We start from the raw sequence: 12,578 nt of genomic DNA on the forward strand, positions 1-12,578 counted from the left end.
TCTCACTAGACCAGAGAGAGAGCCAGGGGATGACTACATACATACCGGCGTCGCATGCAGCTGGTATCATATGCCCATCTTTATCCTCTGCTGGAGCAGGGTTTTTCTTTTTGGAAAAAAGGACAAGTCTCTCTGGCCCTGCATTGATTATCAAGGCCTCAATGCCTTCACTATAAAAAACCCTTTACCATTGATGTCGTCAGCATTTAAGTTACTCCAGGGTTCCAGCATCTTCACAAAGCTGGAACTGAGAAAAGCATATCACCTGGTACGCATCTGTGAAGGGGGCGAATGGAAGACGGAGTTCAATGCACCTTCTGGTCTACATACATATGCTGATGCCCTTCAGCCTGACCAATGACCCAGCGGTGTTTCAGGTGTTCGTCAATGAAGTCTTTCAGGACATGCTGAACTCTTTTGTCTTCATCTCTCTGGATGACATCCTGATCTTTAATAATCTGACTTTGAAAACTTGATATTTAATCCTGACAGAATTTATTAATCGAGCTCAAATAACAAAATATGGCTTGATGTTGACATTTACTCTACTAGTCAGATATTCCTGTTCTGTAAATGCTAATGAACAGAAATTTAAGACATCCCTGAAGCTAACCATCAAGGTATAAGTTAGACGTCAGACAAACAATAAACACTTAAAAGGTTGAGATGCGAAAAATTTCCATAGTTTGAAATGAAAAGAATAAGCAGAACTGAATTTATAAATGAAGAAGAAACAAACATCCAGTTTATAAAAGTTATCCATATAATGATGTTGGGGTGAGGTTATAGAGAGAGAAATGAGCACACGGATAGGAAGCACATGGATAATCAACAATGGTGAAACAGTTCCTGCCACGAGCTAATCCATTTCCTAGTTACACTGAACATCCATGAAGCAAGTTCCTTCTTATTCTCATGCACATTACAGCATCTCTACCATGCAAGCATGCTCAAAGCGTGAAAGACTCAGTCCTGTGATGAACATAATATATATTTATATTGATGTGTTGTTCTTTGTTAAACAACAACATGCACTTTAATCTGTTTATTAGTGTCCCTGTGAATAAACAGTTACCATAGAGACAATCATTTATTAATAAGAACAGTAATATACATACAGTCTTTAGGTTACACCTAAAAAGGCAGAAAATATTAGTTAAAATCTGTTAAAATATGACTAACGATGTAGTAATACAGTTGATGGTTTAAAATGTTTACGAAGGCAATCATGACATATTTCTTGTCCTTCTATTAACCGATGCAAAGAAATATTTCAAACTTTAAACTGCAAAAATGTGCTAGATAATTTTAGGTTCTAGCTGATTGGTTGATCAGACTCAATCTACTTATCGTGATTCTTAGAGGGCTAGAGTATCATTTCCAGCATAGATTCACTGCTTAAAAACACCAGTCCACCAGTAGATAATCATCAGATGAGGCTTCTGACAGTTCACCTGTGCGTCATAGCGTTTACATCAGTAAATCGGTCGCAGTGTGCAGTATACAGTACATCTCACTCCTCTGTGACGTGTTAGAACAAGACTGCTACTCATTCTCTATAAAAGTGCAGAGGTGCTTGGGTAGCGTTCTCATACTCAGGTGTAAGAATGCTGAGGATATCAGCTGATCATCTCCTGCTGTGGAGCTTCATGATTTTAGTGTCATCTGTCCACTCAGGTAAGATGTTCAGTACATTCCTTTACTACAAGTTCTCTGAGTGATTGATTTGCACTCTTTTTTTTTGCCATATATCTGTACAGTATATTAATAAAACAGAGCTGGTCATGAGTGTGATTCGACTCATTAGTAGGCTGAAAATGGTCTATTCATGCGGTGGTGCCTATGATTATTAGCATGATTTATTATGCAATAAAATGTTAAAATGGCTCAAAATTTTCTCTAGATCAGAAGATTGTGTAAAGCATAGCCAGTGAGATTTTTTATACATTGGAAATCGTGTTCAACTGTTATTATATTTACTTTTGAGTTCTATGTAACAGCCCAAATAAATTCCAAGGGTTTTAATCCAACCCCCGCTATCATAAAAAAGCCTAATGTGTTCAATAAATGGATAGTTTAAGAAAAAATATTTCAAGGCTCCATGAACTATACGAGGTCTCAGAATGATTGATTTGCACTGATTTATTTAGATGATTTTGCCTTATAGCTGTACAGTATATGTATAAGAGCTGGGTGTGAGTGTGATTCAACTCATTAGTGGGTTAAAAAGGCTTCAAATGTATAGTCTATTTATTTATTGCTCAAGCGCTTGAGCATCACAAATTTCTATCTCTTTTATAAACCAGTGCAAATAAATATTTCCATAGAGTAAAATGTGAAAATGTCTTTATTTATTTTTGAGGTCTATTTAACTGCAAGAGTTTTAATCCAAACCGCACAATCATAAAAACAAGCCTAACGTGTTCTATGAGTGGAAATTTTTTAGGCTCCAATAAACAGCTGGATTTGTTTAGAATGCATAATCAGATAATTAGCTGTATATTTGTATGATTCATTTATTTACGTACAGGGAATTCTTATTTCAGTTAAAGGAGTCAAAAAGTCAGAAATGCAGAACAACACAGAGAAGTCGTTGGATTTGAAGCAGAAGTACTTATGGCTTCATTAATTGCACTAATTTACAGAAGGAAGCTAGATTTTTAATGATTTACTAGACTGGAGCCACATGTAACTAGAGGAAAAATAAAAGAACAAGGAAAACCTTTCACAGATTAGTGATTACTTTCACTTAGCAATGTGAAAGAATCACTAGACTAAGTGAAAGGTACTCACTAATCACTAAGGTATGTTCAGGTAGCTCATGTTTGCTCAAGACTTTCATTCAAATTTGTCATCATTTCAAACCTGGTCTATGAAACCAGGGGTCATGAGAGAAACTCATGATCTGCTCTGTTGTTTTTTATTTATTTTACAAATTTATTTTACAAATTATACAGACTGTCTCTGTCTCAGTGGACCTCCACACAACAAACATGAAAATATTCTGTTTCCTTTTTTTATGTTTGGCTTTTTTGTGTTATTTGCTTTTTTGTTGTTGCTGTTTTTTGTTTTTTTTTAATGTGGTTTTACAAGTAATAGTATAACCGCACTCCAACTCTTGTGAAAGCTTGCACATCCGGGACCTTTAATAATTATTTATGCAATTCCTCATTCCTCATTGTTTTATAAAGGGTTTCTCTTTTCACGTACTCAGTACGCTACACTAAAAGTATTGTTAATGTAAATATTGTTATTACAATACAGTAATTGCTGAAAACAGCAGCCTGGACAACATCATGGAGCGGGACTAGATAATACAAGCATTTTTTCACTACAGTTCAGCCAAAGCAAATGTAAGAAATGAAAAAAAAAAAAAAAAGGTTTTAAAGTTTTAGGTCACAGGTTTTTACATATAAAACTTTTTTCTGGAATAGACACTATCATTAGAATCTAAATCTATTTGTTGAGCTTTATTCCAGGTTTTTGACATTGAGAACACTGGGACGTTCCCAAACAGAGAAATCTGTCAAAATATTACTACATTTTCATAATCATCACAGACTAATAATGACTCGCATATAGCTCCAAAATGTGACCTTAATCCATAGAAGAAGAAGAAGAAGGAGGAGAGCTTTGGTTCTAAAAGGCAGTTAGATAACAATTCCCCAAACGTGCAATAATCCAAAACCACAAAATTGCAACTCTATTGAAAGCCTGCAGTCTGAATTTTTTCAAAAATATTGAATGTGATACAAGATACCTCCACAATTGTTCTCCAGCTTTGTTAGACGTTACAACTAATCACTGCTGATGCCCTTATAAGCCTGTGGGCCAAAATTCCGGAAGGATGCAGACAGTTTCAAAAGTATTTAGTCAACTATTAACACCACATAAAAGTCCCCAGGCCATAGTATGATACACACCTCCGTATTTTGGAAAGGTGTGTGTCAGTTCCAATTGTTGAATATTAAATTGGTTATTTATTGAATATTATATTGGTAAAGGTTCTGTTATGTAATATTTCTTCCAGATTAGCAGCTAACAGAATTGTAGTGACAGTTTTTTTAATGCTTAAGCATTCATAAGGTATAAGGTTCACTTTAGGACTTTTGTCTATAGCACCATAACACTGATGCAGGGAGAATAAATACATGATATAATGAATACATAATTCTTTGTGCAAGAAAGAAACCTCAAGAGCAACCTCTGGCTGACTGGCTATGTAATGTAAAACAACTGGATGACAGACTAAACAGGAAACAGTCTGTGAATCTGTGATCAATCAGAAACCACTATTCAGTTAAATTCAAATATCTTAATGGTTAAGTCCCATCAATGGTGTATTCCTAGCTAATGCCAGAAGTTCCTAAGATTCACTACAACCATCACTATGAGCAAAAATGCTCACTGAAGTCATTAAGCCACAGTTCTGGGCATCATCTAAACAATTCTAGCTTTTTTGGACACTATTCTATTCTTCTATATTACTACAACTGAATTAAATTAAGTGAAATGAGATTTTCTCACATTTAGTTCTTATACATTAGATGGACTTGACCTCTATGAGGTGGTTCGACCAATCAGACTCCATGACCTTCATAAAAGATCTTTAGAGGTAAGAGTCAGTGAATGATTCAACCTTGGGAATCAATGAGAAGTGGTCATAAATGTATTTATAATGTGCGTAATTAATCCTTTTTGTCCAGTCCACCAGGCCTGATACTGTGAAATATGCCATGAATGTTAGCGGCAAACACATTGAAATGCATCTAGAGAAAAACACGTAAGCTTTACTTTTCTAATTTCTTGAAAAATGGGAGCTGGAGGAATATCGAATGAAAATGAAAGCTGTTTAAAGTCCACAAAAGTTTTTATTTTTTCCCTCAGAGGTCAACAGGTGATGAGATCTTTGTGAAGATTAATTTTCTATGATAAAATTATGAATTTGTGAAAAAATGTGAAAAATACAAAAAAAAAATTAGGCTTTTTAGAAAAGGCTGTGTGTGTAATTTGTAATTCAACATTTAGTGAAAAAAACTGCTCTTACTAGTTGATCTTATGCCTATGATCCTTTGGTTCTGCAGTGATTTTATAACCGATGGTTACACTGAGACTCACTACATGAGCGACGGAACTCCAGTCGTAACTAAACCTGTTGAAATGGTGATTGGATTCTACTTGAATTCAGTTTCACATAGTCCTTAGATGGAGTTTATGCTTTAATAAAGATGCACACTGAGTAATTCTGAGGATTATTTTCTGTAGGATCTCTGCTACTACCAGGGGAAGATCATGAATGACAGGAACTCAATGGTCAGCGTGAGCACCTGTGATGGATTACGGTAGAGCCAATGACTTCTCAATGTTGTGTGAAAAACATTTGACAAATTTACTAAAAGTGTGGCAACAAATTAATATACTGAGTCTAAAATGAAAGCCTGCATAATTCACAGCCACAAGAGTCTTAATTAATGTCCATGAGAAGCTTAAATCATTTACTTTTTGGATATTGTACTTTTTGAGATTTTATTCTTCTAGTCATTTCTGAAAGAAATGCTAATATTTGAAAGAAGGTAATGGTGCCTTGGGTAAATTTAGCACGCTTAAAGGTTTTACTGGTTTGTTGCCCTCTTTTCTAAGATGGTTTCTGATTACTTTGGAGTGTTTCTTCTTACAGTGCTTTAATTAATTCATGGATTAGTATTATAATCATTATATGGTTTAAAAACTATAGAGCTCCAAAGTTTTTATGCATTTCAGGGGATATTTCCAGACTGCAGAACAGAGGTTTATCATCGAGCCTTTGTCTGAAGACACTGATGGTGACCATGTGGTGATGAAGTACGAAGATGTGATTGATTCTCCATCTGTATGTGGAGTCACCAACACTACCTGGCATCCTGTACCTGAAGGCTTCCCAGGGTCTTCCGTTGACAGATCTAATGCTCGCATGTCAGTAAGTGAGATAAGATACAGTTTTTCTAGAGATTTTCTATTCTTCAAGATCTCAGGCAAACCAATGTCACAAAACCTAAGAGGTCATTTTCATAGTAAATAGTAAAATAAAACTTGATGTACCAGGAAGTGAGGAGAAGTCAAAAGTGAACCATGGCTAATGGACTCCGGATATGGAACATAATAACTATTGGTTTACTGATAGTTGTATTTTAAAATATTTTTTTTCTATTTCTTAGGGACAAACAAAGTTCCAGCAAAAGAAATTTAATGAAGTCTTCCTTGTAGTGGACAATAGAATGGTATGTAATCAGCAGCCACATGAATTATTAGAAATCTAAGTAGGTTTCAGACCAACACAAACAGCAATGGTCCACAATCGTAGGATGGGGAAACCCGGAAATAATACACATGGAAGTGAATAAAAATAATTGGATTTAATCCTGGCAAGATTTTGCAATGTGGCAAATAACATTTGCTGGTTTTGTATTAGTGATGATTACATATCTAACGGTATTTCGATTCCTCTGTATGTCTGCACTTATGGTGGTATTGACAATAAAGAACCTTGAACCTGTAGGAGCAACATATTTAGCATACTGAATTATTCCTCTAAATCATATCATTCAACAGTTATAATTAGTGTACAGTAGGTGCAGGCTCATGTGCAAAAAAATCTATGACGAGAGTAAGAAAAATACGTTTCTGCAGGTCTGTGACTAATCACACGTTTCATTTACTCTCACACAGTATTTGGAGCTGGACAATAACATCACCAAAGTGAGACAGAAGATCTTCGATATTCTCAACTTTGTTAACGTTGTAAGTATCAGGTTTAAGTAAATTCTATAATGATGAACATGCTTTAAAGAAGTTAGTTAATGTAATCACATGTTACAGCAGCTATAAACTCCTTTGTGTAAGTGCTAACACTGGCGTCCACCATATGAGACCCTGTGTAAGTTGTTGCTATATAAACAATAGAATGAGCAATTTAATATAAACCTTCTGACCAATCAGAATCAAGATAAGTTTGGATTTATGTTAAGTAAGGATTTTCAAGGAAGATTTATTTGAAAGATATGAAGTTATTTATCCATTTAACTTTTTTTTGACAGGTGTATAAACCGCTGAACACTTTTATCGCTCTTATCGGTCTGGAAATTTGGACAGATGCTGATAAGATTGCGGTGACTGTATCTCCCGGTGACACACTGAAAGCATTTACTAAGTGGAGAAATGAAGATCTGATGAAGAGGATTAAGCATGACAATGCTCATCTGATCACGTCAGTGTGAAAAAGCAGTAATCTGCACAAACAATGTTGATTTAAAAAAAAAAAAAAATTAAAAAGCATGTGACTTGGTTTCTGTTGGTATTTCAGTGAAATTGACTTTGATGGAATGACAATAGGCCTGGCTTTCGTTAGCACCCTATGCACAGAATTTTCTACGGGAGTCACCCAGGTAGCAAAAAGAAGATATTTACTTCAATAACATGAATAACTGAAACTGGCATATGTTCAATGTCCATGTGCTCTGTCATGTCTCTCAGAACCATAACACACGAGCCATAGCTGTAGGTGCCACTTTGGCACATGAGATGGGACATAACCTTGGAATGGGCCATGATAACAGCTCATGTGCATGTGCCGGGGAGACCTGCATCATGGCTGCCTATCTGAGGTAACAAGCTGTGTTTATTAACAGCAATGCAAAAAAGGTTTTCTAGTAATGTTGTAAGCCTAGCTTTAAAAAGTGATTTCATATGTTTCAGTAACATGCAATTACAAGAAAAATATATGATACAATTTAAAGCCAATATAAGTATGACACTATTAATTAATAGTACAATCCCTTAAATGTCCCTAAAACATATTTTTCTTTCAGAGGACATTGAGGAAATTATTTTAAGATGATTAAGAAAAAAGCTCTTGTTCCACCGATCATCTCCAAGACCAAGTGTCTTTTCTATAACGTAATGAATTTACTTAATTAAATTAAGAATTGACCTTTTAACTGTGGGAATAATTTGGCATTTGTAAGGATTGATTGTCAGGATCCATATACGGTGTAATTCCAGAGTCAAACTAGAGAAAACAGGAAGAGAATCAAACAAACCAAAATACACAGTCCCCAAAACAAATAAATCTGACAAGGGTAAATCCAAACAGTGATAAAAACACAGCAAGGTTTAACTGTCCAGATACCCAGAAGCATTAACCAGAGGTGACCTCTGTGACCTGGAAGACTCGGTTCTGAGTGCGGTTGTGAAACTTTGTTTGTGTCTTCCAAAGACCATCTGTGCCGCCTCAGACCAGTGTATTTTTTTGGGTTTCCCTTGAAGTAGTGCCAAGAGGGCGGCAGCCATATATATATATATATATATATATATTTATATATATTAATTTGTGCTATAACCCCAGATGAACCTTTCATAAAAATTCACGAATCCAAGAAACCGTTGCAAGGGAACAAGCCATTCTGTCACAACGCTCACTTTGTTAAAGTCCATCTCCACACCTTGGAGACTGATGACATACCCCAGGAAGGTTAAAGTGTGTTGGTGGTCTGAAGGGCCACTAGTTGCTCCTGGTAGGCTACTAGTACTTGTCCTTGATGGGCCATGATGGCCTGGAGCTGGGTTACATCCGCTGGATTTATCAGTGGAGTAGTATCCTGTAAGGATTAACTGGCAGGATCCATATGCTGTGTAATTCAGTTTATTAAACAATAAAAAATGATATGCAAACCAGTCCAAAATGGCAGGCAAAGTAGTGAAAACTGGCAGAGAATCAAACAGACCAGAATACACAGGCCGTGAAGCAAACAAATCCGACAAGGGTAAATCCAAAAGGTGATAAATCCAAAAAAAGCACAGCAAGGGTAATTCACAATGGCAAATACAAAAGCAGGATACAAAGAATTGCATCCTTCCAAATGAAATGTTGGGGCAGTGACATGAACAACATAATTACCGAACGAATACTTGCAAGATCTCTGTTTTGTTTCTGTAGCTACAACATCCCACAGCTCTTCAGCACCTGCAGCCTGGCCAACTATGAGCAGTTCCTGAACTCCCGGAGCCCTGAGTGTCTCCTCAATAAACCACAAGCCAAAGACCTGCTCCAGCCTGCGGTGTGTGGCAACGGCTTCCGAGAGACCGGAGAAGACTGCGACTGTGGATCTGAGTTGGTAAACAGGAAACTATAAACTACAGAATCGTGTGTGTTGTGTTATTATTTAAAAAAAATTCAACCTGATTGAATTGATTTTCTGTGTGTGTGTGTGTGCATGTAGGAGTGCACCAACCCATGCTGCAATGCCACCACATGTACACTCACAAAGGGCTCAGAGTGTGCAGAAGGAGAGTGTTGTCAGAACTGTAAGGTAAAAACGTACAGTTATAAACCCAAGACATATATAATTCTGTTCTGCTGTTATATGGCATGACATGTTGGTGTGATTGCAGTGGCTGTCACCTCCACAAAGTGTATTCTTTTTTTCTTTTTCTTTTTTTTTAAATAATAGCACATCCTGAAGTGTTTTATTCCTCATATGTGACCACAATTTGGCAACAATTACAATTATTTTTATTTATAAAAGAACTAGAAGCTGCACGTCATCCGTTTGTAGTACCTAATGTTGAGGAAAGTCCCCAAAAGAACTACGTTCCTGTTATCACTTATATTTTATCAGTTATAAACAGCTTTCCACTGCCAGCCTGTAATTGTGTCTTTCTCTTAAAGTCATTAGGATTAAAAAAAATCAAAAGTCAGACAACTTGCTCAGAGACTCCTTTCATAAAGGCTAAATGCTTTGACAAATAATTTTATGAATTTATTATTAGACATCAGTTTATGTTTATGCACATCTGTCATTAAAGTCCCTGCGAATAAGCTGTTGCTATAGAAACCTATTAAACCAGTTCACTGATATAAACCATGGGTTTTGCAGCTGCACTACTCTCAGAACTATCAGCACCATCTAAGCAGATTTATTGATTTTTTTTTTTTAATGGGGATTGGTTCTCTCTTTTATACATCACCTGTATTTTGTTTTTCATGTCTTGTACACCTGGTTTCAGTTTGGTTTAAACTGAAGACAACAGAAAAGAGCACAAAACAATGGCTACAAGCGTTCTACTTCTATCTAACAGTCTCAATCTTCTTGGACAGATCGCTGACACCTCCTTGCTGTGTCGTCCCATGCGTGATGAGTGTGACCTGCCTGAATATTGTACAGGAAATTCAAGCTCATGCCCTGAGGATTTTTTTGCTGTGAATGGTTTGCCCTGTAAAGACAGCACTGGCTACTGCTACAATGGGCAGTGTCCAAAACGGGCCGAGCAGTGCATCAAAATGTGGGGTTCAGGTACTGGACATGGTTCCCATTTTACAAAGCATTAAAACTACTATTTACTAAGGATTAATAATGAGTTCTACTGATTTGGTCTTTATCAGGTGCCATTGTAGGGGTTGATAACTGCTACAACCAGAACACAAAGGGACAATACTTTGCTTATTGTACACGACCCAGCAATTACCAGTTTATAGGGTGCCAGATACAGTGAGTCATTACGGCATTGTCACACATTCCAAGCATTGGCTAAAAGCTCATTTCTCAAATACAGACTCATAAATCATTGTGTGATTCTCCTAAATACATTTAATCTCTTAGGGATGTCATGTGTGGGAAGCTTTTCTGCGATAAAGGCCAGGCCAACCCGAACTATGGCCGCTACTTCCCGCTCCCACAGGGCAACTGCAAAGCCACTTTTTACAGCGACAGTACCCAGGATTTTGGTCAAGTGGACACAGGGACCAAGTGTGGTGAAGAGAAGGTAAGATTTCATTCAGTAAAATGATAGCTAGTTAATCAAAACGAATCAGTTTACTCATTAAAGTTTGGGTCTTCCAGGTGTGTAGTAAGAACCGGTGTGTGAGTTTAGACATCGCCTATAACGCAACCAACTGCACAGCTGAGTGTGGTAAAAACAGGGTAAGTTTTCAATTTAACAGATATGTAATATGGGCCAGATTCAGAGGCTGTGAGTTTGAAAGATATGTCAGGATTTATGCTGAGAAAGTGTCTTCTATTCAGAGTGAGGTTACGTCCCATTCAGATTATTATAAAAAAATCTCTAGACCACTACCTTTAATCTCAAGGATTTGCCTTTAAGAAAGAAAATGCTGCTTGGTGTTGATGCCTTGGTGCTTACTATTCACTCAAATTCACCTCTGACCCCTTTTTATGCTGACCCTTTCAAAGCAAAGCCAATAATCTGAGTGTAATCGTGTGTATTTCAGGTGTGTAATCATAAACTGCAGTGCACCTGTGCACCTAACTTGCTTCCACGTGACTGTGTGATGCTAACCAGCAGATCTCAGTCTACAGATACAAGTACATATTTCCCTGTGATCCGATCCTAGTCTCAGACACATTTATTTAAAAAAATAATTAAATGGCAGGAGCACAAGGAATAATGCTGCACCGTCTATTCGTTTGCATTTTTGGTTCACATACAGGCATCGCTGTGGCTGTTTTTCTCCTGTTGGGGGCTGTTTTGGTGTGGCCATCTACTGTATGAAATGTAGGAAGAACCAAAGCAGGTAAGCAGAAATACAGCCTTTTGTTGAGCTTAATTTTATTATATCTTTTACAAAAGCAGAGTAAGGTCTGTACGGTCCTGCGAAACGTACTTCCTGGTTAAATTTGTATAATAGAAGTAGATACTTTTATATTTTTTAATAAATAAGTTTAATGAATTTTACACGATTTGTAGACCATTTATTATTATTATTATTATTATTATTATTATTATTATTATTATTATTTAGAAATAGAATTCTATTTCATTCCTCTTATATTATTATCTTAGTCCGAAAATATTAAATTTGTCAAAATAATCTACATTTTCTCTAATTTGTTAGCATTATATTATCCACCTTCTCTGTTATCTCAATGTTGTACTCCTCATCTTTACATGAACACACTGTTCTCTTCCAGGCTTCTTCACAGGAGATCACAACCTGCACAGAATTTTTCATAAAAAGTACTTGAAGAGCATTTATGCTGTAAAATTATTTCTATTAGAAGCCTTTGCTTGTTAAAACTATGACCAGGAAACTGAACACAAGTAAATGAATGAACAAGAGAATAAATGAATGAATTAACAAATATAAGTCTATATGTAGCTTTCTTTTGCGCAGAGCTTTCTATAATAAAATTAGATTACATAACTATCTGTATATCCCACTTTAGGTACAATAGTAAATTTCTGCTTCTCAGGTTTATTGCACTATAATATTACAGTTTAGGTCCATTATACATTATATTATACATTATACATTGTTTTCCCAGTTTGTTGTGTCACATGAAGTACATAGTAGTCACCACAGCTCCACTCTAGCGACTGAATTAGGCACCTGTATAATAAATACACACATTTTGTAATTTATTTCACAGTACTACTAAGATTCTTGGCCATTGAACTAACCCAGTCCACCCATTTGAACCTACAACATATCAATATACCCAACCATATGAAAAAAGAAAACAACAATCCACCAAAACAACCAATTCCCAACTAACTGAATGAATGCAAACTCACCACTCCAAGCC

General features: G+C 36.3%; 1 protein-coding gene across 2 annotated transcripts; it reads left to right on the forward strand.

Annotated features, from left to right (window-relative positions):
* Window positions 1-1,573: 1,573 nt before the first annotated feature.
* Window positions 1,574-12,578, forward strand: LOC131343385 (zinc metalloproteinase-disintegrin-like crotastatin). Of its 2 annotated transcripts, XM_058375033.1 has the most exons (20): window positions 1,574-1,677; window positions 4,548-4,615; window positions 4,707-4,783; window positions 5,085-5,163; window positions 5,266-5,342; window positions 5,761-5,956; window positions 6,195-6,257; window positions 6,706-6,777; window positions 7,074-7,243; window positions 7,340-7,421; window positions 7,510-7,640; window positions 8,972-9,149; window positions 9,255-9,344; window positions 10,133-10,328; window positions 10,418-10,523; window positions 10,635-10,797; window positions 10,875-10,955; window positions 11,264-11,357; window positions 11,483-11,566; window positions 11,964-12,577. In XM_058375033.1, the coding sequence occupies exons 1-19, from the start codon at window positions 1,608-1,610 to the stop codon at window positions 11,542-11,544; spliced, it is 2,055 nt and encodes a 684-aa protein (XP_058231016.1). In that variant the 5' UTR covers window positions 1,574-1,607; the 3' UTR covers window positions 11,545-11,566; window positions 11,964-12,577. The 2 variants fall into 2 exon arrangements, with proteins under 2 accessions (XP_058231016.1, XP_058231017.1); XM_058375034.1 differs by lacking the exon at window positions 6,195-6,257 and having other exon boundaries at window positions 11,964-12,578.

This window comes from Hemibagrus wyckioides, linkage group LG22 (assembly GCF_019097595.1).
Source record: "Hemibagrus wyckioides isolate EC202008001 linkage group LG22, SWU_Hwy_1.0, whole genome shotgun sequence".
Taxonomy (NCBI): domain Eukaryota; kingdom Metazoa; phylum Chordata; class Actinopteri; order Siluriformes; family Bagridae; genus Hemibagrus; species Hemibagrus wyckioides.